Source organism: Gymnodraco acuticeps, unplaced genomic scaffold, assembly GCF_902827175.1.
Source record: "Gymnodraco acuticeps unplaced genomic scaffold, fGymAcu1.1, whole genome shotgun sequence".
NCBI lineage: Eukaryota > Metazoa > Chordata > Actinopteri > Perciformes > Bathydraconidae > Gymnodraco > Gymnodraco acuticeps.
The window spans coordinates 1285711-1313556 of NW_022990947.1; the positions used below are offsets into that span (position 1 = coordinate 1285711).

The 27846-nt window shown below is 40.1% G+C and overlaps 2 protein-coding genes across 3 annotated transcripts; one reads left to right on the top strand and one right to left on the bottom strand.

Annotated features, from left to right (window-relative positions):
• The first annotated feature begins 563 nt into the window (after nucleotides 1-563).
• c7a (complement component 7a) lies at nucleotides 564-11332 on the top strand. Its single transcript, XM_034234790.1, has 18 exons — nucleotides 564-662; nucleotides 883-944; nucleotides 1059-1137; nucleotides 1337-1478; nucleotides 5716-5860; nucleotides 5941-6079; nucleotides 6630-6773; nucleotides 6881-7124; nucleotides 7734-7847; nucleotides 7946-8112; nucleotides 8216-8444; nucleotides 8760-8931; nucleotides 9044-9131; nucleotides 9296-9428; nucleotides 9511-9699; nucleotides 10477-10573; nucleotides 10676-10857; nucleotides 10952-11332. The coding sequence occupies exons 1-18, from the start codon at nucleotides 657-659 to the stop codon at nucleotides 11134-11136; spliced, it is 2517 nt and encodes an 838-aa protein (XP_034090681.1). The 5' UTR covers nucleotides 564-656; the 3' UTR covers nucleotides 11137-11332.
• Nucleotides 11333-14427: 3095 nt separating this feature from the next.
• Nucleotides 14428-21481, bottom strand: rgs7bpa (regulator of G protein signaling 7 binding protein a). Of its 2 annotated transcripts, none has more exons than XM_034234854.1 (6): nucleotides 20505-21481; nucleotides 19398-19564; nucleotides 16083-16213; nucleotides 15508-15652; nucleotides 14840-14910; nucleotides 14428-14647 (listed from the first exon to the last, which is right to left on the bottom strand). In XM_034234854.1, the coding sequence occupies exons 1-6, from the start codon at nucleotides 20652-20654 to the stop codon at nucleotides 14556-14558; spliced, it is 756 nt and encodes a 251-aa protein (XP_034090745.1). In that variant the 5' UTR covers nucleotides 20655-21481; the 3' UTR covers nucleotides 14428-14555. The 2 variants fall into 2 exon arrangements, with proteins under 2 accessions (XP_034090745.1, XP_034090746.1); XM_034234855.1 differs by having other exon boundaries at nucleotides 21198-21479.
• Between the last annotated feature and the right edge of the window lie 6365 nt (nucleotides 21482-27846).

Genomic DNA, 27846 nt, shown 5'->3' on the forward strand with positions numbered 1-27846 from the left:
TCTCAACTTTGACCTGTAGACACATGTCTGATTGTTATCGACGTCATCATCCAGACACAGTTTTGTGTCTCCCTCAACATTTGCACAACTATAAACATTATAATTGAACCAAATCTAAGGGTCAGTCTTTTAAACTATCCCATAAGATCCTTTACTATATTCATTTTTCCTTAGAAATCTCCTCTACTTACTTACTTCGTCTACAACTTTGCTCAGCCTTGAATCACATTTCAGCCAGGGAGAGGAAATGGTTCTCTATTGCCCTCAGTGTTCACTCAACAATATCCCATCTCAATAATAATATATGTGTTTTTCGTTTTTTTTTGTCTATGTCAAAGTTGTTGTTCATGCATGCTTTCACTGCCATGACAGCGGAAAGTGTCTGCCATGAGAAAGGTCAATAAGCCCGATAATAAGTGTTATAGTCAGAAGAAGAACAACAGACATAGTTTATCACCCCAAGAGAAAACTGGTTTAGGTTTCACAATGAGCTTTTTTGGCAGGAGAAGCCGAGGCAAAACGACCAACCCCCAACCCCAACACACACTCCCCTCACATACACCCAATGTCCTTCCAACAGTTTGACTCCATAACAAGAACAACACCAAGCCTCCACACCATTTCAAGACTCTTCTGTTTGCTGCTCTACACCCACCATGAAGGCAAGTAGATGTTACACTCAATAACAATTACAAACACATGTTTCACATTTCTGCAAAACCTCTGACTTATATAACTGAGAACAGATTTTTGAGTTGTAGTATTTTCACTTTTACTGTCTTCTTTTTACTACTGCGACATTTTCTGCCCGCAACTTATTCTCTTGTCTTTGTATCTCATTCTGTCTTCTCTTTTCTCTTGTTCTCTTCTTTTTTTCTTCAGAGAATTACTCAACTTCTTTTTGCAGCCTTGCCATGGCTGCTATTCCAGGTCATTTCAAAGGGGTGAATCTGTTTTTGCTTACGGTTTCAACATCAAAAACAAAGGAACAAAATTACAAATATACAATTACTTTTTGGTTTTGTTTAATTTATAGAATTACAAATGTTATTCCTTAGGTTTTGTGAACAAAGAGTTAATTGCCAGTGGGGGCCTTATGGTGAATGGTCAGAGTGTGATGGCTGCACCAAATTACAGGTAAAAGGATTCATTTGTAGTATTGACTTGTGCACTTCTCAGTTTGTTAATTACCTTAAGAAGATAAAATATCACATCATATAGAATTTGGGTAAAATATACATTTTACCAACAAGACTGCTCAATTATATTTTAAATGTATTCATTTTGAGTATATTTTCTTATTTTCTAATCTTTGCAACATTGTGGTATGTTTCAGACAAGGAGTCGAGCTATGGCAGTACACACTCAGTTTGGAGGGAACCCATGTGATGGGGATCGCAGCGAGACCAGAGCCTGTGAAACGACGCAAGGCTGCCCTCTGGAGGAGGGATGTGGGGACAGGTTTCGCTGTCGTTCAGGTTTGAAATTACAGTAAAGTTCTCCTATTATGCTATTTTTAGGCATATATTATAGGTGTCAGATATATACAAAACATGTCTATGAAGTGTTTTGCTCAAAATACCAAACAGATCACCCATTCTAGCCATGCCTCATACCCCTCTATTTCAGCCCTGTTAGAGAAGTGCTGATTCTGGGTTTAACGCTTTGAAAAAAGAAAAGAAAAAGAGGGTGGGGGGGGGGGGGGAGCTTATGCTGAGTATCTGATCAGGAGAATTCTATCCAGATACAGCTACATGCTGCCGTGATTAAACGCCATATCATGTTAAAAACCACATCAAGGATTATTTTTGACAGTATGGAACTCAAATGCTTTTTCTCTTGCGGGTTTACCACAAAGTGGGTGAGTACCTTTATACCAAGGTTGTTGACACATACTCTCTCCAGTACAGGTTAGCTCTGAGTGTTAGCGATGCTTGCTAGTGCAAACAAAGACCATATACGTCCAAAACAGTCGGGCATTGTTTCTGATAGCGACGTTTCTGATAGGGCCGTGGTTCCACAGTTCCGATATTACGTCATATCGGCAGGAAATCTGGATCAGTTTGTCACGATCTTGGAAACACAAGGTATTGGACTCAAATGCACGACCCAGGAGACAGAGGTAAAGTATGAGTAAGATACTTTATTCCAAAAACAGGATAATAAATAAGGATCGACACTCTGGATGAGGTGACAAAAAAGGTTCAAAAAGGCACAAAAGAAAATCGCTCACTAAGTGAGTAACAAACTTACAAAATAATTCGAGAAGATAAATCAGACTTGAGACAAGGTGAGTAATAGAGACAGGACAAGACGAACTGACACAAAACAAGGGGAGACTGGGGAATTTAAACAAGACGTGGGAACAATCAGGGGCGGCGCTGGCGCTGATGAGAGCGGGAGACACACACGGATAGGGAGTCAAGAGCCCTGGAAAGAAACATAACAGGTGAGTACCAAAATAAAACAGGAAGTGGGAGACAAGACAAAAAATAAAAACATGAAGCATGACTAAATTCAACATTTTTGACGGGACACAACACAATTCCGTTGTACCCCCGTTTTTAGAGATTTCGGCAAGGAGGAATAGAGAGAGGGTTTTGTTTTCTGACACTTTGTGAGTTCTCTTACACACCCGGGACACATATTTATGTAGAAAAGACATACACAAGCTAATTTTGCATGATAGCTAGACCTTTAAACTGCTCACTGCTATAATCTTACATACTTAAATACATGGGCGTCGCAGCCATTATATGAAAGTGGGACAAGTCCCCCCCACCTTTTAAAATGATTAGTTTTAGACCCCCCCCCACTTTTACCATGTGGAAAGTCCGTGCATCGGTCTGTCCACTCGCCACTCGTTGTAGAGCGCTGTGTCAGTGCTTCATTATCAAATCCATTCCACTTGCTTATTGAGAGAATGTCCAAATCAATGAAACTCCGTACCATGTTTTCACTGCTACTTTGTACAAAGGCAGATTCTCAGAGCCGTACACATGCTGCGTGTTTTGTGTTGCTGTGTCTTTAGTTGTAAAATTATGCGCGCCACAGTTCTCATTCATAACACTCCGTTCGATGTCTCACTATGGGATGTGCCTCATTGCGGAGCAAACAGAAGCATCAATCTCATTACGCCAATCCTGATTGGCTGGTGATCTTGACGTCAGCGTCAGGGAATCACCCCCTATAAGTAGCTTGCGCTACGTCGCATGCGTCATTCAAAATAAGCACCTCTTCTCGCTTCACCATAGCAAGGAGGGCCGTCTGGTGAGACATCTCACTACATGTTACTCTGAGAACTGGGGTTACGTAAGTAACCTATAGTTCTCATTCATAACACTCCGTTCGATGTCTCACTATGGGATATTGTAGCTCCCGTATTGCCAGACGAGCTTATCTCGAAATTCACCAAACCAACCAGAACTTAACAGGTAGAGCTCTGACTCAACAAGGTGCCCAGCACTGCTCGGGCCACACTAGGAGCAGAGACGTCTAGCCTGTAAAAGCGGACAAAAGTGAGCGGCGAGGACCAGTTCGCTGCTGCACAAATGTCTTGGATGGAAACACCCTTGAACAAAGTCCAGGATGTAGCCAGACCACGAGTCGAATGAGCACGCAGACCCGAAGGTGCCTGCAAACCCTGACTCGTATAGGCCAAAGCAATTGCCTCTACAATCCAGTGGGAGACCCGTTGCTTAGTAACGGGCTTGCCCTTCTGAGGGTTAGCCCAGGACACAAAGAGTTGGTCATTATGACAAAACTCTTTTGATCTGTCCATATAGGTGCGTAAAGCACGGACTGGACACAGCAAATCCGGCTGCTGTTCCCCGGAGGAACACAGCGGCGGATTAAATGCCTCAATGTCAATTGGGGTACATGAACCAACCACCTTAGGTATAAAGGCAGGGTTGGGCTTCAACAACACTCTCGTTTGCCCTGGGGCGAACTGAGTGGATGAAGGATGTACAGATAGCGCATGAATGTCACTGACTCGCTTGGCTGATGCCAGGGCCAGTAACAGCACTGTCTTGAGTGACAAGTGCTTCATGTCAGCTTCTTCAAGGGGTTCAAATGGGGTTAGAGTGAGCCCATCTAAAACCACTGCCAAGTCCCATAAGGGCACCAGTGACCTGGAAACAGGGAGGAGCCTGCGAGCTTTAAGATGCGATGATCGACGGTATCAAACGCTTTGGAAAGGTCAATAAATAGAGCTGTACAACTCTGCTTATTGTCTAAAATACTCGTAATGTCATTCACCACTTTCATTGTGGCAGTGATGGTGCTATGTTGCTTTCTGAAGCCTGACTGATGTTTAGACAGGATATCATTTTTACATAAAAACTCCTTTACCTGTTCACTCTCTAAGCGTTCAAGAACCTTCGCCAGAACTGACAATTTAGAGATTGGCCTATAGTTATTTAAAATAGTTGCCTCCCCTCCTTTTAGTAAAGGCAAGACATAAGCTGACTTCCATACTTTTGGAATTGCATTTGTGCTGAGGGAGAGGTTAAAAGAGTAGTAAGAGGAAGAGCAATAAAATCTGCAGCTATCTTTAAAAAGAAAGGTTCTACGTTGTCCGGGCCAGCCGGTTTCTTAGGATCTAGCTTAGATAAGGCTTCATGAACAACATTGACAGTAAAAGGAGTAAAACTGAAAGGGTTTTCCAAACCACATTATTCAGAGTCACGGATTGGGGTGTTCACAGAAGCAGAGTTAGTCACAGAATCAAACATAGAACCGCAGGACACAAAATGCTCATTAAAGCAATTTAGCATAGTAGCCCTGTCCGATATAGAGCCAGATGCTGTGGTAAGGCACGGAGGTAGCTCATTACGGATCTCACCGGTGGATATCGATTTTTATTGCTTTCCAAAATTTCCTTGGATTATTTAGGTTTTCTGTGGTAACTGACAAATAGTACTTCGACTTTGCACTTTTGACATTTGAAGTGAAGCTATTCCTTAGCTGCCTAAAACGCAGCCACTCTACCTCTGAGCCTGATTGCCTAGCCTTTGCCCAGGCCGTGTTTCTCTCATGAAGGAGACTAAACAGCTCAGCAGAAAACCAAGGATTGTCTCGTCCCTTTACTCTAAATTTACGCAGGGGTGCATGTCTATCAATGATCTCCATAAAACCAAGATAAAAATAAGACCATGCGGTTTCCACATCAGCACACAGATCGATTTTACCCCAATCAAAATCAAACAGATCATGCACAAAACCCTGCTCAACAAAATGTTTTTTGTCTCTCTTAATGATAATGCGAGGTTTAACCTTTTGGACCTTAGTGTCCCTAATTGTGGCTACAACACAGTGATCGCTCAGATCATTTGCAAAAAGGACTATCTGAGGGTTTAGATAGTTAACTTTAGTCTAAGTAGTGGGTCTCAAACGGTTTGGTAACACAAAAATACAGTTTAAAAAAGGGAGTGATTTGTAAAATATGCATAAAGAAAAAGTCAATCTGTTTACAGTTCTGTTTCACATGGGTGTTGATGAGAGATGTATCCATAGATCTCCTAACTTTGCTCTCAAAATGCACCAGATTGATGCTTTTAACTTCAATATTTAAAAAAGAATCTTCCCGGGGGAGCATGCCCACACCACCTGCCCACACCCCCTGTCAAATTGTCCCACCCACATTGAGGATGCTTCCTACGCCCATGATTAAATAACAATCACTGAGCCGTCCGCATGTCTTCTGACTCACAGGGCAGTGCATAAATCGGGCTCTGCTGTGTAACGGAGATCAGGACTGTGAGGAAGATGGACACGATGAACAGGTCTGTGTCGTTGAAAAATACATTACATGTGGGATGTCAGTTCCTCCGCCTAACATCAAGGACCTAGGACTCGGGTATGGGACACATTGTTTGAACACACTCACACAAACAGGTACGATGTGCTGTGTAATGGAGACTTTCATTGCTCCTGCAGGTTTGATGTGGTGTCAGGGAAGCGGAGGGGCAGTGTCATCAACACAGTGAGCTTTGGGGGGCAGTGCCGCAAGATCTACAGCGGAGTTCATAAAACTTTGTACAGACTGCCCCTTAGTACCATCCAGTACAGCTTCTTGGTAAGTCACTCTGGAAACACATACAGTGGCAAATTTGGCAATTATTATTGTAAAGGGGCCCTGTGTTGATTGTTCATGAATTCCACTGTTAACAGTCAACTTTATAATACATAGATCTAGATCTAGACTATAACTTTTCAGCCTTTTTATTTTGATCTTTGCATTAGTTGTGAGTATTGCAACATGTTCTTCTTTCTTTTTGGTAATTAAACCAATCGCTGTTAAAGTTAAGGAAAGATTGTGGCTATGTTTGAAACATTGCTGTCAATGACTTGAGGATCTTTCACAGAGCTGTATCTCTGGTGTCAAAGTCATTAGGTTAGTTGACTTTAGTCAGCTACCATGGAGCCATTCGTCTGTTATTGTGTGTGTATCTGTCTTTTTGTTAATGATGGAAAACTAAAGGTAAAATAATAACTCTGCAACACAACTTGTGGTCAAAATCTCCACAGGGTACCTTTTAAATATCCAACATCTAATTTTTGTGAAAAATGCAGAACATTTCTCGATTTAAGATGTTAAATTAACATTGTGAAACCTCTGCTGTCAGGTCAAAGCTCAAAATGACTTCAGTGATGAGACGTTCACCAGTAAATGGCACTATGCAAAGGACATTATCAATAGAGAGAAAGTGACCGGGACAACGGAAGGATTTAGCAACTATGACTTTCATGAGACACATGACACGGCTCAGGTGTGTACAAACCTGCATATCGTCACTGTATATTTGATTAAGTATTAGATTGGTAAAGGCAAAACAAATGAAATGTAACTTTCTCATTGATTTTTTGCTCCTTCTAGAAACAAAAGCTTTTGATTTTAAAGAGTGACATAGAGGTGACTCAGTTCCAGAGTAACTCCCCTCAGTACCTCCCATTATCTGAGGAGTTTTGGAAGACACTGGTTAAACTCCCATCAGTCTACGACTACGCTGCATACAGGAATGTGTTGGAGAGGTTTGGAACACACTACCTGTCTGCAGGAAGCCTCGGAGGCTCATTCAAGGTCATCGCAAAGATTGATGAAGAAACTGAGAAATTGATGGGTGAAGATTAATTAATCATCAGCAGCTTCTTGGCAGGCCTAAATTAAAGAACAGTGAATCTCCAGGAACCAGACAGCATCAGCTTGTCATTTTTTTTAAATATTCATGATGGAATATGTAGGGAAAAAAGGTACCTTTTACCTAACATGCTGGTGTTCACATTAAGATTTCTTCTGATGTTTGCTGGTTTGCGTTTTAACATTATAAAAGTATTATAAGAACTAGCCCTTGTTGTTATAAACAACATTTTCAATATATATTCTATGGTGTATTTCTATGTGTCTATTTTTTCAAGAGTTAGTTATCAGATTTCATTTGAAAATGTGAAAGCCAATTTATTTTTTCATCCCTGAAATGTCATGTTATGTCACTATGCTTCCTCATTTAGAAATGAAATAGCAATTATTTTTTAAACGCAACTTAACACATATGATATTTACAGTCACACAGGATTTCCAAATCCACATGACCCTTTTAACGTTCTGTGGGTACATTTAACTGGGAAAACTAGTTGGATGAAACATTAATTAGTATTATGAATGAATCTATCCAGTGTGGTTAATATATGACACTTACTTTGAATTGTCTTTTTCCTTTGATTTACCTAAGTCAGTGAAAGCTCTCATTATGATGAATGTGCAAGGACTAAACGCTGGGTTTTTATATTCCCCATCACCCATGTGTCCTGCAAGAGTGGCCAAAGTCCAACACGATCAACATCTGGTGAGCTTTTAATGTTACTACAACAAACATAACAGCACATGAAATAACTTTACATTCTGAATCTTTCTGTCATTCTTAATATCTGAATTTCTTTGTAGACATTACTAGGAGGTTAAACTTCCAAAAAGTGGATGTGCAAGGAGGAGGCAGCCAACAAAAAGCTGCCCTTTTGCTCATACAGCCGTCTTCTCCTGACAGGAACTGGGAAGTGTACTCAAACTGGGCCGAGTCTGTCGGGTCATTTCCACATGTTACGAAACAAACGGTGAGGAAAAGTCAAATTAATGTAATGTTAGATTTACTTCTGTTTATTTTAGTGTATCATCTTATCGAATAATACAACCCCTCTGTCCCTCTGGTTCTTGTAGCTGCGGCCCCTGTCAGAGCTGGTGAAGGAGGTCCAGTGTGCCGGGGCGAAGAGGCTGTACCTCCGTAGGGCCATAGAGCAGTACCTCAGTGAGAGCCACACCTGCCACTGTCGGCCCTGCAGAAACAATGGCATGGTTGTCATGGATGGAGATGAGTGCAAATGCATCTGTAAGCATGGCACATCAGGAGTGGCCTGTGAGGAGGGAACTGAAGCCGAGGGTCAGCCGGGTGGGTGTTACATTTCAGACACATACTTTACTCCTGCTTTGGTCTTGGTTGAGTTGATTTGATGTGTTAGTAAGGGAGTCACCCTTCATCGGATAATATCACATACACTGTATTACATTTCTGAATGTAATTTAATTAATTTAACTCCTTTATTGTCATTGTACAGGTACAACTAAATTGATACTAAATATATATCAACAGACAATACAATTAAAACGACATGCAGTTCTAATCACAGTGTTCAATAACATACAGGTAGTGAAATTAAATTAATTAAATACAGAAATAAATATGTGTTCTGTTTCTACTCGTTAGGGGTGATTGACGGTATTTGGGCCTGCTGGTCTGCCTGGTCGTCGTGCTCTGGGGTCAAAAGGTCAAGAAGTCGCTCCTGCTCTAATCCCGCTCCTCAGAACGCTGGACAACAATGTATCGGAGAACCCACTGAGACATCCAACTGTGAAGACCAAGACATGCAATACTTAAGGTCAGAGCTAGACGTTTTTTGTTTGCAAATATCACATTTTCAATAAGAGGTGGTTTCTAATAGATGTCATCAATATGCAGCAATAAATCATGCTATAAACTGTTTTTCACAGAACTATGGAGCCTCAGTGCTTTGACCAAACTCTCCCAGCAAGCCAGACCTGTGGAACACCGCCTGCTCTGATCAATGGCTACATACTGGTAAATATTAAGCCAAACTTGAACTTTTTCTTACATTTAATATTTTGCATTGGTTATTGTTTTTTTAGTCCCTAATTTCTGTTATTTTTTAAGAGATTTCTGACCAGAAATCTGAACTGAAACATGGAACTGAATCACCTTTTTGTAACCCAAATGTTTCACAGGTCCCTAAGGACATCTACCTTGTGGGTAGTAAGGTTGACTACACCTGCACAGAAGGATTATATCTTGTTGGTTTTGGCACTATTGAATGCACTGCTAGTCAAACCTGGTCTGCGAAGCCTGGACCGTGCACAAGTGAGCAAGCATAACTAGTGTTCAACATTACGATCACAATGTATTACAATTGTACTGTGTTTAACTCTACATTTCCCCCAAGATGCTAGGTGCACCATAGATTCCCTTGATGAGGACGTCATTGCCTCTCCTCAACAAGAGGTCTACGGCATTGGGGAGTCAGTCACTTTGTCTTGTCCAGAAGGCAGACAGCTAATAGGAGAAGCAACTCTTATGTGTGACCCCAGTCTGAATTTTTCACCAGACCCAGCAGACATCAAATGCAGTCCAGGTACACATTTTCATTTAAGTTTCGTAAAAATAACCTATTGACAGCGTGGAACTGATGTCTAAAACTACATGACTGCAGTTTAATGTATCCTATCACTGTGAAGTTAGTTTTAAGTTGGATATTTTGACAGACATGCAGAGGACAGTTAGCTCCCATCCAAGCCCTCGCTCTAAACCACAGGGTTGGACTAAGGGACTATCAATAAATTACACAAAACCAGGTTTATGTTCAGTATCTCCATGTTAACTTGCACATATTTGTGAAAATGATGCAAGAGAAAATAAAATGTATTTGGACTAAAATAAAGCAAATTAGGTTTCCTACTAAAAAAAGTAGCATTATTGAATACACTGTTGCCCATAAAGTTGGAATACAATATGTTTTACCTCTTGACCAAATGATTGTTTGTGTAAATAGGAATAAAAAGAGGAATGTATCTGAAAACAAAAATATTCCAACTTTAGTTATATGAAATAGAAGAAGCACTACAATCTAATATCTATCTAATAAGTCTATTTGTTATTCATAATAATATTTGGTATGGATTTAAAGCTATAATTTAAAGGCAATGGGTCAGACGACATAAAAAAAACTGAAAATATTTTCACGCTGCTACTTCCATGAATGTCTGTTGAATATCCCACCTAAAACTAACTTCATTGTGGTACCTTATTTTTGATTGATTCTTTACTGGTCCATATATTGTAATTCAATCACTGCATGCATGTAAAAGCTACTCAGTTACTAATGTAACAGAGTGTGCGATGAATCCCACAGTCACTGTGTCTCAAGCACCCACCTCTTCGCTCCAATGTCAACCCTGGGAGAAATCATCCAGAGGAAAATGTGTTTGCAAAATGCCTTTCGAATGCAGGTATGTTTACTCAGACAGCCATCACTTTGGCCATGGGATGTTTCTAAATTGGACCATTTTGGTTTATTGGTCTTATGGTTTGTATTTGATGATTGTCAACAGTTCATCTTTGGAGGTGTGCGTCACTACCTCTAGCAGAAGCCCAGTCCTTCTGAACGTGTGCAAAATGCAATCACTGCAGTGTTTGGGGAAGAACCACACGATGGCAGAGGAAAGCTCCTGCGTGTGGCCGCAGCGCATCACAACAGACTGCACCAACTGTCACATATGGGAGACCTGTGATGGTGGGGACATCTCAAAGTCATACAATCCATGATTTCACAGAGTATTTGTACTGTGTAGGCATTGATCTTATCCATCTTCACAACTTTCTTTCAGATCAAACCAATGTGTGTCGCTGTAAGGAGTCTGCAGATTGCCTAACCCCTGGATCAAATGTCTGTGTTCAAGTTGGAGAAGATGCAAGTGCAGCTTCTCAGACCATGAGCGAGTGTGAAGCAGGACAGCGGCGTTGTAAGGGAGAAAAGGTTACAGTTGTCAGTATCCTGCCTTGTGCTGCCTAACAATGCAAGAAGAGTGTCTGACCTTATGACCTTATATCTCCCCCTTCGTTTACACATTAATCCTCTATAACACAATACTCATATTTTTCCAGTAAATTAGTATTGTATCACCACATGTACAAGTACACAGTTATGCATGTAAACTGCTATAATGTAAAACAGTATATAGACAATAAATAAACAGCAAAAAACACCAGCCAAGTTGGATTTATTTTCAAAAATGAATATTGACAGAGATATGTGTATAATCATTACAGGGAAATGTTGTTGACTGTTGTTGAGTTGCATACGCAATACACTGCATAAAGTAGGTTTTAAGAGTAAAGAGTAGTTTTGTAACCTCAAGATAATCGATAAAAAACGTGCAGTTGCCTGAGATGATCTATTTTAAAAAAAGTATAGTGCTTACTTAACCAGACAGGTTTCAGCATGCCATCAAACCCCTGCTGAAAATGTGTTTTCGCCGACCGCTAGCTGCCGTCTGATGGTGTGAGTGCATGTGTTTTATATTGACAGTTCATGGTCTCAGCCAGATCCTTGATGTCTTCTCTTCACACAAACATGCTTATTGTCAGCAGATGTGTGACCATCAGTAACAGCCTGTTGAACAGAAAGGCTAGTGGGTGATTGGAAGGTGTTGAGAAATGGTCAAGAGGGAACACATGCAACTGAAATACAGGGTTTTTCTGAGTGAAAAAGGAATATTCAGGAATGCAAAGTTAGGCTTTAACAGTGTTGTGCTAGTTACTGAAAACCAGTAACGAGTTACCATTACTAGTTACTTCATTTAAAAAGTAACTCAGTTACTGTACTAGCTACTTACACCAAAAAGTAATGCGTTACTGTGGAAAGTAACGTTTTCGTTACTTGACAAAAGGGCTCCCATTAATGCCCTTATAGCCTTCATTTCAGTACTGTTATTGCATTGGAGAATAATACAATCTGTTGATCAACTTGACATGCATTATATGCAATCTGGATTGCATCGATATTAGCTGGCTTTCCATTTCTGTATATTCTTTCTCCAGGTAGTTGGAAAAAGTTTTCCGTCCCATATGCCGTGTGCCGCCCGGACATGCTATCATGCTAACTAGCTCCCTGAAAGCGGGTGACTCCACTGTAGCAATAGCCTGCATGTGTTCTACAACATACCGTGCAATGGCTTTATCGACTTTTCCCTGGCTAGCAGTCCCTTGGTTAAAATCCAGCCGCTGTTGCTTAGGTGGAGGTGGAGTGGCGTCGGCTGAGTCTCTGTGGTCTTAGCTACTAGCTTCGTCCCAGCATGTTGTTTTTGCAGATGTTTTAAGAGATTTGAATTACTGGTTTGGGCAGTAGATCGGATCTTTGACCCGCCAAGACACAACTTACATTTAACTAAAACGTTCTTTTCTTTGTGCTCGACAAAAGTGAAATAGTGAGAATATCTCCAGGTGGAGAAACTAGACTTGAGCTCCGCCGCCGCCATGATAGTCTTGTTAGTAAACAACACAAACACGCCCACAGCGCGTCTCCGCATGTGACACAGGAAGTATCTAAGTACATTTACTCAAGTACTGTACTTAAGTACAGTTCTCATCTCTGTTCGCCTGGCTGTTGACTATATAAAAAAAACTAACGCAGTAACTGAGTAACGCACCATGTAGTAACGGTAACTGAGTTACTAAATTCAAAAAGTAATGCGTTAGAGTACTAGTTACTGCCAAAAATAACGGCGTTACAGTCACACGTTACTTTGTAACGTGTTACTCCCAACACTGGGCTTTAACCATAGACTGTATATATAAAGGCTTTAACGATGAAGGATAGGAAATATACAGTCATGTGACAAAATAGAGATAAAAACAAGTTTACAAATTGATGTAGGAAAACAATGTGATAGATGCATCTACAGATTGTAAGATGCTACTGTCCTTTTACTCATCTCATAAAAAAACATGTTATTCCTAAAAGTCAACTTTTCATGAGTTAGGAAAAGAGTAAACGATATGTAGTAAACATTTGGGACAATTTGTGTTTTCTTCTATGAAAGAAACCATGCAGCCACTGATCATGCTGAGAGAATGTTGAAGTGTAACTGTAAAAAAATGTACTTTATTTCAGCAGCAAAAGTAAGTGACCAGCTCCCTTCTTAGGTTTGGTAGTTTAATCTACAACTGCAACTGCCTTTTATGGTCTAAATATGATCAGGCTTTTCTGTATCTCTATCACTCTTTGTCCTCTTGTTACCCTCCCACATAAACATGTTTACTCTACAAACAGGGTTAAGACTAGGACAATCCAAAGCAAACGGAAGAAATACAAAAATAGCAAGTAATTGTTGAGGTGTGTATCCCAAAATATGAATGATGATTAACTATATTGCAATCCATTGCATTTTTTAAGATTTTTTAAGATTTACACAGATGTTTCAGAACAGTTTGGCATTTTTGATTGTTTGTCTCCACCAAGTGGACACTTCATTGGATTACATGCAAATAAATACAAAGACTAGTTTATAAATTTCAATAACAAAAGTTTTTATTAACAATGTAAAATGACCTATATCACCTCTGACTACTGAACCTCCACCGTGCCCTAAACATTGATCACTATCATTAATAAGCAAGACCATGCTGTCTCACCTCAGACAGAGGGAGACCCTTCCTGCTTCTGCCAACTAACAGAATCTCTGCTAACCATCTCCATCCTTGAAAATAATTCAGAGAGCAGTGCGTAAAGTGTATGTGTATATACAAGTCTAATGTCTCAATGTATAGATAGATATTGTGTGCAAAGGATTTTTCTTTTTGAGTATTGTATCATATATTCCATTCTGAAGCTGGAAAAGTTTAAGTTGGATACAGGTACTTGGTTTATGGAAGACTAAATTAAGTACATTAAGAAGAAGAAACAGCAAGTAACAGAAAACAGAGACTGTAATACACAACAAACCTGTCATCTCAGCTTAGACACACGAAGGTATAACTTTGTCTAACTTAAATAATTGGATTGGCGTCTAATTATAAGTTATCACATTGTTTCTGACAAAACTGACAATTATATTCCCTTTTTTAAAACATGAATCTTCATTTCATTCACTCAGGTTTGTGGAAGTAATGAACATTGACATTATTTCAAATGACCTCTCATTCTCTTTAGCATTGGACAAGCAGATATCTGACTTCATTTACCAAAAAAGGGAAAGTTTGTTGCAAAATATCTTAAAATATATGTTCATGACTTTTGTTTTCATTACAATGCAGTTACAATTCTTCTTTGTATTACAAAATAAAATTATAAAATGGGCAGCCGTTTAAAAAAAAGAGAAAGAGACAATTTATTTGAAAATGGCAGTAATAGATTGGTGGGAGACACAAGTGGTGAAGGACAGTGGGTAATGGTGTCTTTGTTACCGCCTCCTACCCACAAAGGCGGGGCCCTTAGCTGGTTACCAGGCAACAGAGCCCAAAGAACCGCCTCTTCCTCTGTCGGACCAGAGGGTATGGAGTCAGGTTCAGCAAACTGCTGTCGTCTGGGCACAAGAACACACAGCAGAAATGTTTAAAGTTGTAATCATGTTTCTTTTTTATATTCACTCTTGATCCCAATACATCTTCTATGCTTTCGGAGCAGAAAGGGTTTCAAAGTGTCACTGCTCTATGGGGTTGAGGTGTGGGGGGGATGTGTGTGTTAGAATTAAGGTAAAGTTTGATTTGTATCTTACCTTGGTTCTTCAATGGTAAAGGCATTGTCTCCCTGAGTTTACTGAGAAGGTTTTTCATCTCTCTCATATCCCTGCAACAACACAAATGACATATTTACACTCACACACACGCCTCCCATTTTTGACGCATCGTCTAAAAATGCAACCTAAAAACCTACTTAGTAGTAAAAATGTATTATTGTATAATACAAGACTTTCTTTAATAATAATTTAAAGCACAGCACACTCTGAGACCTTCGGATGCAACTCCGGTGATATTTATATGTATTTCTATATTATATCTTATTTTAAGATTCGATTCTAAAGTTGTATTAATTGTTAAAGTTATAAAAAATGCTACATTCCATTAGCCTACATTTTTGTCTGGTTTAGAGTAAAATATTTGCATATATTTTAACTGTTGTAATAATCTAGGTTGGCATAACTCCTGTTATCTTTTTTTGAGTAAAAAAAGGTACATTTCATTTTCAAATCCAATTGAAAATGACCAACTATTACATCATTAGTGAGGTTCAAAAGAAGAACATGTGAAGTGTGATTGACTAAAACAACTTTTAACTACATACTGTATGTGTATTATTTTTAAACAAGGAGCATCTACAATTATTGACACCAAAGAAACGTAGTCACACACAGAGGGACACATTTCATTTTGTGTCTACCTATACCTTTCAATGTTCTCTATGTCATTGGCCACCAGCCAGCAGAGCTGAGGAAAGTCGGTGGGGGAGGAGGAGGTCTCCTCGAGGATGGGGATGTCCGAGCTGTCCTCCTTCTTATTGTCCCCTCCAGTGGGGCCGCAGCCATCCTTACCTAAAGCACACAGAGAGCAGCTAGCCTTTAGCATGTGGCACCACTACACGCATTAGAAAACAAGGAAAACAAGGGTGGGAACAAAATAAGAAGAGTTGACATACAATTAGCCATCAGATTACATGATAATTGTTGAACATTAGTGCTGCTTTATATCTGTAGACTAATATTCAGGTCTGTTGATCAGGTTGCTGTTGGTAGAATAGGAATGGTGGTGAAGTTTTAGATGATAATCTGTTAAATAAAACATGGTAGAAAGCTGAAAATCAATAATTACATCTGAACAGTTTCAAATCTGCCAGTGTGTGATTGTCTCCTGTTTTCTTTGTTGAGAAATCATTTTAAAAATAGAAGTAAATCATGCTGTGTATATACTAGCTAGCACACATGCATAAATACAAACATTCTAAAATCGTCTTTGTGTATTAACCTTTCCTGTGGAGCTGCAGGGAGCCCAGCAAGCAGACAGACTTGAGCATCTCAGTGATGAACATCTCGAGACAGCACTGCAGCTGGATGAAGAGCCGACAGATCTCAGGGTGGATCTCCCCGTCCTCCGGCCTGAAACGGTTCATAGTTCGAACACAGCAAGTTTGTAAGCGAGCTGGAACTGGATGAACTATGGAAACATTAAAGCGACTTAATGAAAACTAATTCAAATCATAGTTCCGTTTAGGGATAAAGTTAATGGATAGCATCTTCACGTTTCTTAGTATTTTTAACATAGTTTACTGTTGAGTTATGCATTGCTGACCTCAGTAACTTGATGTGCGTGTGCTAATCTAAACTCTTACATTTGTAGCAATTCCACTATAAAGCCCTCTATTAATGTTCAACATATAGTTTCCAAATTGCATGCAGTTACATACAAAAAGACTCTCTCCAAATCTCGTTAACCATGAGAAAAGTGAAATAGTTGATAATGGTATAGTGAATGGGGAAGAAAAATCAAAACCAAAACCCAATGCCCTTTAATATAATTACACAGAGTGAATTATTGATGTGTGGCTATTACAAGTAATACTTCCATCTTTCAACATAATATCTTCGATGCCACATCATAAGCAGCAACAAAACTATTGAGTATCACAATTGCCAAAAGCTGCCTGACGAGTTAGGCTGCTTGTGATAACTTCAATGTGATCTCTAACCTGAACAATAACTATAAATCCTAATAGCAGCAGCTATCGCCAGAAGAGGTAATAAACTCACATACATATAAAACCTTGTCCATTCTTTACCAAATTCACACTAACAGACGAGCCATGTAGTTTGCGTTATTGATTAACCTGTTTTTTGCAGCGTAAAATGTCAAAATGGCTACTGACTGGATTTGATTGGTTATTTGATAGTGTGTTCATATGTTAGTCTGATCATGTATAAATACAATGCAGTGGACAAGTTTAAACATAAGAACCTCATCTGAGTATAATTGATTTACCCAAAGCGGATCACTAGCTTTTATGAGGCACTGCAGTAGCTTTACAGCCATATAAACCTGGTGTTGAACAGATAGGTGATATTAAGGTGGTGTGATATCAAAAGGGAAAGTGACAGCGATGAAAGGTGAGAAACTTGCACCTGGTGCAAACACTTCTCACATAAATAACGTTGTTGCATTTCCCTCTTGGAAAAGATGGCTTTTCCTTCCTATCCATGGTTTGCCACAGCGATGCCTTCTAAAGTACTGTTGCTACAGCACAGCTGTCATCAATGCTATCCTGTTTATCAGCTTTCCTCTAGCACATCGGAGAGGCCCGCATCACTCAAGCAATTCAGACACAGGCTTTATTTGATTAAAGGGGAATGATCTGTGCTGTCTAATTCAAGTGCTGTAAATCTCATAGTGGAGAACGACACCAAAATGGTCTGAGAGCTTTTGGAGAAGGAGCTATAGAGTATGTGCTGGTGATGATTATGACAATCAGGGCGGTGGTGGAGAAGTTGATAGGGACTTGGCTTGGCAACCGGAAGGTCACCAGTTCAAGTCCCGGCAAGACCAAGTGCTACCGAGGTGTCCTTGAGCAAGGCACCGTTCCCTACACTGCTCTCCGGGCGCCGTTCAAAATGGCAGCACACTGCTCCTAACACAGGATGGGTCAAATGCAGAGAAACAATTTCCCCACGGGGATTAATAAAGTATATAAAAATCAAAAAAATAAATCAAATCATGTTGATGCCATTATCAGTAGGAACTTAGAGTTCTCTCTAAAGCTGCTGCATCGTCTCTATTTCTATAGCAGCAGCAGGAAATCAAGGTACGGTATTATAATTGATAGTACTTGTTTCTCTTGGAGGTATTACTGTATAGTATAATTGCAATATATTGGAAAAAGAGTATACAGAACTGCTCTGTTTCTCCAAAGATTTAAGTATGAAGTTATTAAAGCCTTGCTATGAAAAGCAACTGAGACACCCCTGTTCAAAGGATGTTGTATGATTCATGCCTCTGCATGACAGGAAACATGCAAGAAACATGCTTGCTGGCTAACCATGAGTGTGTCACACATATGTGATTCAAAGACTCCGTACATAAATGGAAAGATTTTGTAATGCATCTAAGAGACAGTGAAGGATGTGCATTCTTAAATGGCTGCAAGATGTAGCAAGTGGATTAATTATTGAGCCAGGAAATGGGTTACAGAGCAGAGAACAGCCTATAACACATTTTAAACTGAGCATTGTGAAAAATGTGGCAGACTAATATGTTATGGGAGGGCATTCAATGATCAGAGGTCTCTAATGAATGTGTATGCCTGGAATAAGGAGGAATCCAATAGTGCTCGGGCTTTGGCAAGCACCTAACACTGCAGAGCATCCTCCAACTCTCTCTTACCACTGGCATTACTTTGTCCGATTGTTATTTAAGTAAGTTTGAGATTGCTAAATCAGCTGGCATCTTAGCTTCAGTGAGGACATTCAAATCCCAAGCCTCACTTTGCCCTTCTTACACTGGCACCAATGTGGAGTAGATTATGCTCAATGGAGAGAGCAGGCCAAGTCAACAGACACGTCAGGCGTCTAGCACAGCCTCTATCTTCGACATAAACCACTATTATAGATATAACTTGTAATATTTTCTTTGGTGCATCAACTATTTCATTATTAAAGCTAAGGATCAAAGATATTCTGCACAAGAGGAAATAATAACATCCGTTTTTGAAAAGCATGATCAAATGACAATAACAGAGAGACAACCTACATACACACACAAACACACACGGTCACTCTGACAATACATTAAAGCAGAAATGCAAAAGTCCTCAACTGCACATTATTGATAGCCTACTATTATTATCTCAGATATTGACGAGGGAAGCATTCCACTTCATGCATTCAGGTTTTAGGCCCCAGCTAATGGGAAGCGGTCAGTTAGAGCATTGTTGTAATTGCTTCCTGGTAAAGCTGTCTCACTAACAATTAGAGACATCACTTAAAAACAAAAGACTAATCGCATGTTCTGTGCTCCCAAAACTCTTTATCCACTTCAAGCTCACTAGCTTCACTTTAATGGGACAGACCCTTTAGCTTTCTTCGAAGTTAAGAGGAGCATGCCTAAGTATACATGTGCCTAAAACGGGGACGCTTATGCAAATTAAATATGTGCTTTGATAAAAGTAGCTACTTTATAACTTTAGGCACAGCAGTGTGCAGAGCACCCCATTTGGTGCACTTTCAGCACCATGGATAGCGCATAGCAAGGTACTAATGTTCAGCACCGTGGACAACGTCTGTGCCAACTCACCCTGATATCAAGGAGAGACTGTGGTGAGCAGCTCGCGCCATTTCGCAGCCTTTAGTTCGGGTCTTCAGCAATTCGGCCCGTAAAGAAGGACAGTCCACAGTGATTTCGCCAATGGAGATGACCAGTTCACGGTACAGAGCCACAAGCGTGTTGAACTCTTGGACGATCTGTGATACAATTAATGAGATAATAAAATATGTTATTCCGAAAACGACTTGGTCAAGTAAGTAGGCTACCATACAAACATAACAATGCTCTTTTGGCTCCCTGTTCTTCTCATTGAAGTAAAACAATCTTTATCTTTGGCTTTCTTCTTGACTTTGACACTTAAAAAAGTGTCAGTCAAGACGGAAATGCAGAGCAGTATTATATCCAGCCTCACTATTCTGTTCCCCTCACTGAGGCAATATAATGTGTCAGCAGGTTCCCGGCTGCATGCTTCAATATAAACAGTATTTAAGAACATTTTTACATTGCACATTATGGAGTAAAAAAAACCGATTGTCGTTCAAATTGTCCACAAAGTCAGAGTGTATGATGAATGTATTGATTTTATTTGTCATTGTCCCATTATGCTAAGTTTGGTTGTTTGCACAATCTCAGATCTTGGGCTCAGGGCAAACACATTTCGTTCATTTTGTGCAATTCCTACATAGCATCCTGCTGCACTCCTGTGTATGAGGCTCCATGACGTTCACAGATGTTTGAAAGGGTAAATACATATATTTCGTGCCAACATCTGTCAAAACACGGGACCTCTGTGCAAGGATCATAGACACCTCCGTGGATAATCTTGTAATTCAGGCAATTTTGATACGAGCCAAAATCACCTGGAGCTTTGCACACTCCAAATGCAAATCACACAGTCAATCTGCACGCAGAGATGATCTGTTTGGATTCACTCCCAACAAAGCAATGTAAATGCAAAAAGCTATTTTTAGGCACCCAGCCCGGGTTACAGGCTTTTCGTTGCAGCTACTAACAGCTTTCGCCTGTGCATTCTGCCTGCACGGGATAGTCGATCGTCTTGGAACAAAGACATGTTGGGATAATAACATCACTCCTTATCAGAGGCACCATGCAGTCATTGACGTGTCGCAAACCTACCATTCTGCAGTCGGCCACGGCGCGCTGGGCTTTGCGGGTACTTTCGGTGCTCTCCCTCCTCTCTGGGTCGCGGGAAGGAGGCTTGCCGATTTGGAAGATGTTCCCGGCTGATCTGGGGCGGTTTTTGCGCCCATTCGATGCAGAACTCATGCATACACATCCACTAATAAAACAGCCCTAATACAGAACGGCTTTGTATTATTTCCCTACCAAACTCCACCACTTTCTCTGTTCCTGCCTCACTAGCCCGCACCTTACTGTTCACCTTATTATCTCCGATTACGCTGAATTCACCTTCGCCAACTGCTGGCTGGGTCAAGCCTCGTTTATTGTTATTGCTCCGTCTATCTCTTGCCTTCCTTCTCTCTAGTGTGGGAGACGAAGTAAATATGTTCCCAGACGAGCCTCAGAGCGCAGGAGAAGTACCGGATGAGCGCCTGCGACACCTCTCCGCATTGCCTTGACTGCGACGGGGCGCAAGTCACCTTCACTCCAGCAGCACACGGTGCACAGTGAAGACTTCACACCCAACCCGGAGCCCAGCTAGCTGAGTTGTTTTCTCTGACGCACCGATGTCGGAAGGAGACGATCGCATTCACGGATATTCTCCAAATGCAACCATTTTTTATGATTGCGAGTTTCCATTAAGCACCAATAAGACGGGCGATAACGATATTGTCTTCGCTGCAATACCTTCTTTTTGAGACGAAATAACACTGCCAATGTCCCGGCTGATAATTCTACAGCTCCCTACGCGACACCTAAAGCTTCTGTGTCGGGGAAAATCTGAACGCAAAGAAACAAAAACTTAATCGTCTGGTATCGTGGTGTCAATTCTGCTCCCAGCGTCTGATCCTTCGAGTGTTTCCGGCTGGTTGGGCAGGCCTGTATCTAACCTTGGAGAGGCAGAAGAAGAGGAGCAGTTGCTACAGGCCTGACGTGGCTCTGTATCTGGCAGCACTGCGCACCCAAAGGACGGAATACTAATATGGCCCATCCAGTCAAACCCCCGCCCCGAGCTGTTACCTATGTGAGCTCCTTAACAAGTGAATGCAGGCTGTTACCCACTTTTAGTAATACATACTACATAATGCATAATACAATCTGCTATGCCCTTTGTTTTGGAACTTTAAAGTGTGATTTATGGAACTCTTTTCTTTTAATGATCCCTATGTTTTAATAGTATACTTCACTTAAAAACTCAGGGTGGTTTAGTTTTATGTTATAGAGTTCACAGTGACCTAATGATTTAAAAAAAAGTTATAAATGGTATGAGTGTTTCATTGTTACATTTTAGAATATGCCTGGCAGGAATATGCCTTTAACATCTTACGTTGCTTGTTGCACTTATGTTTTCTTCCTGACCAAGAATAATCTTAAATCAAATTCAATTCATTCATGTGAAACTTGACAGGCGGACAAATACATATCACCAAAAGTATTATGTCATTCTGAAATAAGCTGCTTAAATGCACATACAGATGGAGTGCATTGTGATCAAAACTATACTCAGAGTCACAAAAACAATACTCTTTCAACATTCTTATTTTCTGTCTGCTATAAATGTTCCTGAATCCATTGGCAGCTTTCAGCAGTGCCATTTGCACTTCCTTGCTTTTTACAACCACAAAGAGGAAAGTATGCGGTAGATAATCTGAATAAATTACGAGTCCATTTCAGTGTATGGTGAGTGTTCTTTCCAAACCTGTATTACTATTTAATTGTGAATGCAGAAAAAATACTTTCAAAATGCATCTATGTAAGTGAAATACACCCACAGGCACACAGCATTAACACACAGACAGAAAGAGACACGCATGCATTTCGAGTGAGACAGGAAATGTACTGTGTGATCTTTCTGATCTTTATTTAAATATTAAATATTATTTTGTTAGTAAGTATAATGACAATTAAAGACATAAAGTGTGTCAGGAATAAAATCATTTATTTGGCTCTTACACATGATTTCATCATCAAATGTATAATCACTTAAACGGTTAAGTGTTTATGTAAACTATATCTGCTACAAAATAAATTGACTTTAAATTGACAACAATATTCTCTCCAGATGGATGCTTATTGACTTTATTCAGCGACCTCGGTCCCTTGAAAGGTGCTATATAAATATCATTTATTATTATTATTGTTGTGTTGCTTGTCAAAAATGTAAGCACTAACAGAATGTATGTCATTATGTTGAAAGTCAAACTGATGTGATGTTACACTGTTATTACCTTCCCTTCAAGCAGGAACAGGACACAATGGAGGATATAGGATTCCCAAACATCCCCGCACCATTTCCCTATTTGAATCATTTATTTATGAGACACAACAAGCTGGCACACTGCTGTTTTCCCTCCACAGCGACATCCCACCTGCTTGACATTCCCTCATTGTTTTCTCATTAAACATTATCCCTCAGTTTTACCCTTTCTCCCTATGTGAACATACCTGTCTTCTGTCTCATCCTAAATTCCTTATTGTATGATCATTCTTCAGTGTCCTCAACCTTTCCTTTTTCTATGTGTCTCCGTCATTGTTGCCAGGACTGTCAAAAGGAAGGGAAGAAGATGTAGCAAAGAAAGCAGAATATGAAGAAGCCAATAACCCAGTTGACTGAGTAAATATAAATGATGACCATGTCCATGTCAAAGCGCCAGCCTCGAGAGTCATCCTCAAAGTCCAGAGCATCCAGGCGGTAGCCTCCTCCGTGGGGGAACTGGCGTCTAGCTATGGGACTGGACTGCCTCTGGAAGCCTGGTTTGGGTGACAAATAGGTATCTAGCATCTTTCATTTAAGTGGTACTTTACCCAAAAGATATATAACTGACTTACTTTGAAAACAGTATGATTGGTGGGTAGTAAAGCCTTTCTAAGTGTACTGGGAGAAGGAGCTGGGATTCATAACAGAGTCATTTAGAAATGATAAAAGGTTTTTAAATCAACTACAATACAAGTCATTGATGTTATACAGTGCATCCCTGTTTTCCTACAGCTCTTTTGGAGGATGGTGCGACACTGCTTTAGCTCAAGATATCCTCCAAGAATTGTGCGAATAAAAAATAAATTGCATGTGTGTGGGAAAGGCAGTCACTTATACAATATAAATTACAGACAAACGCAGTATAGTTTAAAATGTGTCCTACTGTTGCTGGTATTTGCAAAAGTTGATCAATTCATCCTGAACTGAGAAAATTTCCATGGGTGATGATTCAAAAACTTGCCTCCAAAGATACGGAAGAGTTTTCGGCAGCTCGGGAGAGGCCACTTGGCACAATTTGCTTTCTGGAAGTTCTGTTTCCGGGAAAGATATTCCTTTGGGAAGAATGTTCTTGCGGTTTGGTTTAACTCTGTAAACAAGACAAGGAGACAAACTTAATATTATAAAACATCTTCTTGATAGCCTGGATGGATTAAGTTATGAGATCTGTATTAAAGATCCTGCATTATTAGACTCCTTCATATTTGTTCTTGTTCGGTTTCTGTGTGACCTTGGCATTGGTAATCACCACACAAATCTTATCTAAAGTCCTTTTCACCTAATCACTCACAAGAGCCCTTAGCGTGTCTGCGATGCTCATAACCATGGCCACTCTGCCTATTTATGGACACAGCAGTGTCCCTGCCGCTCATTTCTCCTACATACATCTAGAAGTAGGTCAAAGTGAATCACAGAACTTCATTACTTATTCATAGATTTGTCCAACTTAGACTACGTCCCATGTAATCAGTGTGCAGTGATCACAAGGTTACATAAAATAAGTATGTCACTATACAGCATAAGAGTGAAATATCATCATTACTGTACGTTATATAACATTGTTTAGTAGGGATGTTACAAATAAGATAAAGGTTTTATCTTCCATTTGTGACGCTCTTAATAAAAAGCTAGTTTTGTCATGCATTTGCAACTCATAATGAGTACACAACGTAAAGGTGTTGTTATCCTGTTTGAGTTTGTCTTCTTGTTCTGAGCGACTCATCTGGTCAGAGCTGAACTAAAGGTCTACTCTGCTCCCTGTGGGACGTCTGCAGCTGGGCCCCCGAACAATCTGCAGCTTAGATCTGTACCAATACACATATAGCTGAAATTATGCATGTATGCATCTATACAAATGTACTGTTTCATAACACTACCATGTGATATGTCATAACACTGGAAAGCTCTTATTATACTGGCATATTTCAAAGTGTCTTTTTATCCATCTAACATTACTCACTTCAGAATGCAGAGTCGTAAGTTTGAGGTGATAAGTATTTCAAATGTTGAGAATTGTACATCAAGTGCTTTCTGCCTATTAGCTCACCCTTCTGGAAGAAGACATGTGTGATGATTGTTCTGCAGAGGGGGCAGGGTGTGTTGGTGGGGCTGCCCTTAGCTAGCGTCCTCAGACAGGGTTCACAGAAGACGTGGTTGCAGGGGTGACACATGTAAGGACTGAAGAACACATCCAAACAAACGGCGCAGATTAAACCTTCTCTGTCACCGGCGCTCACATCCTCCTCGTCCTCGCTGCTGCTGCTGGATGGGTTCCCTGTTGAACTCTTGGTGCGGAGAAAAGGCAGAGAGAGAAAGGACAGATAGATGTTTAAGACAGAGGTATCCCATGCATACATTTTCTTTGTATGCAGTACCTTTGGGTATGTGAGTCGTTTTAGTGTTTCTAAAGGATCAGATTTACATGGATTGAGATTTTAAAACAGAATGATTGAGTATCAAGTAAAAGAAAAAAGGGAAAAATAATCCAGAAATATGCCGCTCTACATATGAGGTTCAGCATTTATTATCACTACAAGATGTCATTGCACCAGCTGGCAATACATATATGTCAACAGGTACTATTTTGCAGTCCTCTAGAGATTCTGTACCCTCTTCTTGATACACCCATTTTGATGAGAGTAAATTACTTTTGCAACAACCGGCACAACATAATAATATGTGTGAGGACATGAGGGTGTAAGGTGTGAGCTCAAAAGATCATAACTTCTACCTATCTACATGTATCACTTTGTACTGTAAAGCAAGAAACATTGTTTGCTAAAGAGGGACATTTGACCCAGATACCGGTACGAATTCAAACTCCATTCACTTTACAACATAAAGAGAGGTGTTGCATCTCTCCAGGTAGAGTTTAAGTATAAGGCACAGTGTGAGACTGAGTAAGATAGCACTTCGTCTTTATGTTGTACATGGCCTGTCCTCTTATCCTTTGATCTAGTCTGTACCCTTTTATTTCATAGAGCACAATACACTGCTTTATCCCTCTTATCTCCTCAGCAGTCAATTGCCCTTGATTCCAAATGCCTTAGAATTTCTGAATAAAAAACACAAATCATATAAGAGGAAGTACCAACACATGTTTAAAGAACAGTTTCTCGGGTCCCTGAAGTCCCCCGTCTCCTCCTAAGACCTGTGTTAGCAGACGCAGAGGAGTGGTGGCTGGGGCCTCTGCTTGAAAAGCCTGGGGGTGCTTCCAGAGTAATTACCCTGTTCTCACCCAGGGGGGGCCTCTGGGGACTGCAGTGTCTTACAGCCTGCCTCCCAAGGTGTGTCATTATCACAGAGGAGACAACACAGTGAGCACAGCTCCTGAGGAATCATGGCCACTGAGGCTTCTCCCTGGCAACATGTACTGTAACATGACCATTTTGTCTTGGTATCATTCAATGGAAAATAAATTCAACTTTCTGAAATAAAAGTACATTTAAAAAGATACTGAGTAAATCTCTTCCTTTTTCCAATTGTCACTTCTAACACACCACTGCACTGTGAGTTACCTTACAATAATCATTAGTATTTCATAGCAATATATTTTCCGCAGGACTCCAAGCAGCAAATAAAACTGCTTCAGTACAGCAGCCGAATTAAGTCAACCAAAGAATCAGGCACTAATTGCCACACAGGAAAGAAACCACTTCCTGTGGGAAACTGGATGACAAAAACACCTGCTCTGACCTTTGGCATACTTTGTAATGTATGCCATAAGTACGGCAGGACATTGTACTCAGAAGTAGTTACATGATATTCTCTCAGGGGGGTTAAAACAACTATCTCCACAAACAAGAAGGTAGATAGGTCAGCAGTAAAGTTACATGAAATATGCAAAAGGAAAGTAAATAAAAGCATCATTCCCATTGTGAATTATTTAAATGATATTAAAAGCAGACTTTGTGATTAAAGGGGTTAAGAAAAATGGGAATGAGACTATTGTTCTAATGCTCTTGGGAGTTAAGTCGAAATGGCTAAAGCTAATAGCAAAAATGCTGTGCTTGTAGTGAGGAGTTCCCAAGTGAGAATCATTGTAATTGTAAAGTGCAAAGTTGGGAAAAGCTGACAAAAAGAGCATGCACACCCAAAAACACCTTGATAAGGATTAATGACCAAGCAAGCCTATTCAATCTCCCTCTGAATTAAAACAAATATAAAGTTCATAGTTGGACAAAAACCCCTACTCACTTTTTCTCTGAGTTATGAGAGAAGCTCACAACCACTAACATGAATACGCATTAAGTATGGAGCTTAGCTTAGCATAAACACTGGAAGCAAAGGGGAGCAGCTAGCCTGGATTTCTCAAAAAATTCAAATGTATGAATATTGTTTCAAAGTGATTGTTGGTGCTGCTGACATAAAGAAAACAGCAAAAGTTGATGTTCTTCTCAGAGCATTTCAACTACCAAAAACAATGGACACACTTCATTTTGGTTTCAACTGTTATTTCAGTTCAATTTTCACTTCCACCATTTGCCATTGCCTACTGGGAAAGGTGGCTATTTGGTCACTGGGGATAGCTACTGATAGGTAGAAGGTAAACCAAAAGTGCATTCGTAAATGAAGTCTACATTTCCCCCGGTGATATACCTGGTGGCACTGGCAGACCGAATTACGATGAGAATGCAAGACTAAAAGGGCACATAGCCAGGCGCTGATGGTGTCATTATTCTATTGCCTTTACATTATGATTATCAATATTTTAGGCATTACAAGTAAAGATGTGTCTATTGCCACTTTATTATGTGGTATGTCACTTGCTTAATTGACACACAACATAGATGATAAAGGACAAGTTGATCATTTAATGGAGTCATGCTTTGACTTGCCTTTCAATGTAGGACAGTCCAAACTGATTTACCCTTAAATCATAACTATGGGGCAAATTGAATAGGATTCACACTTACACTTGATGTATTTTCCACACGGTGGCACATGCCATCTGTTCTCTTCTACAGAAATAATCCACCAGATTAAAATAGACACAATTAAATGTGCTTGAGTATATACATCATGCATACATTAACAGGCCAAATCCAATGGGAGGAAGAGAGGAATATCTTAACTAAAACA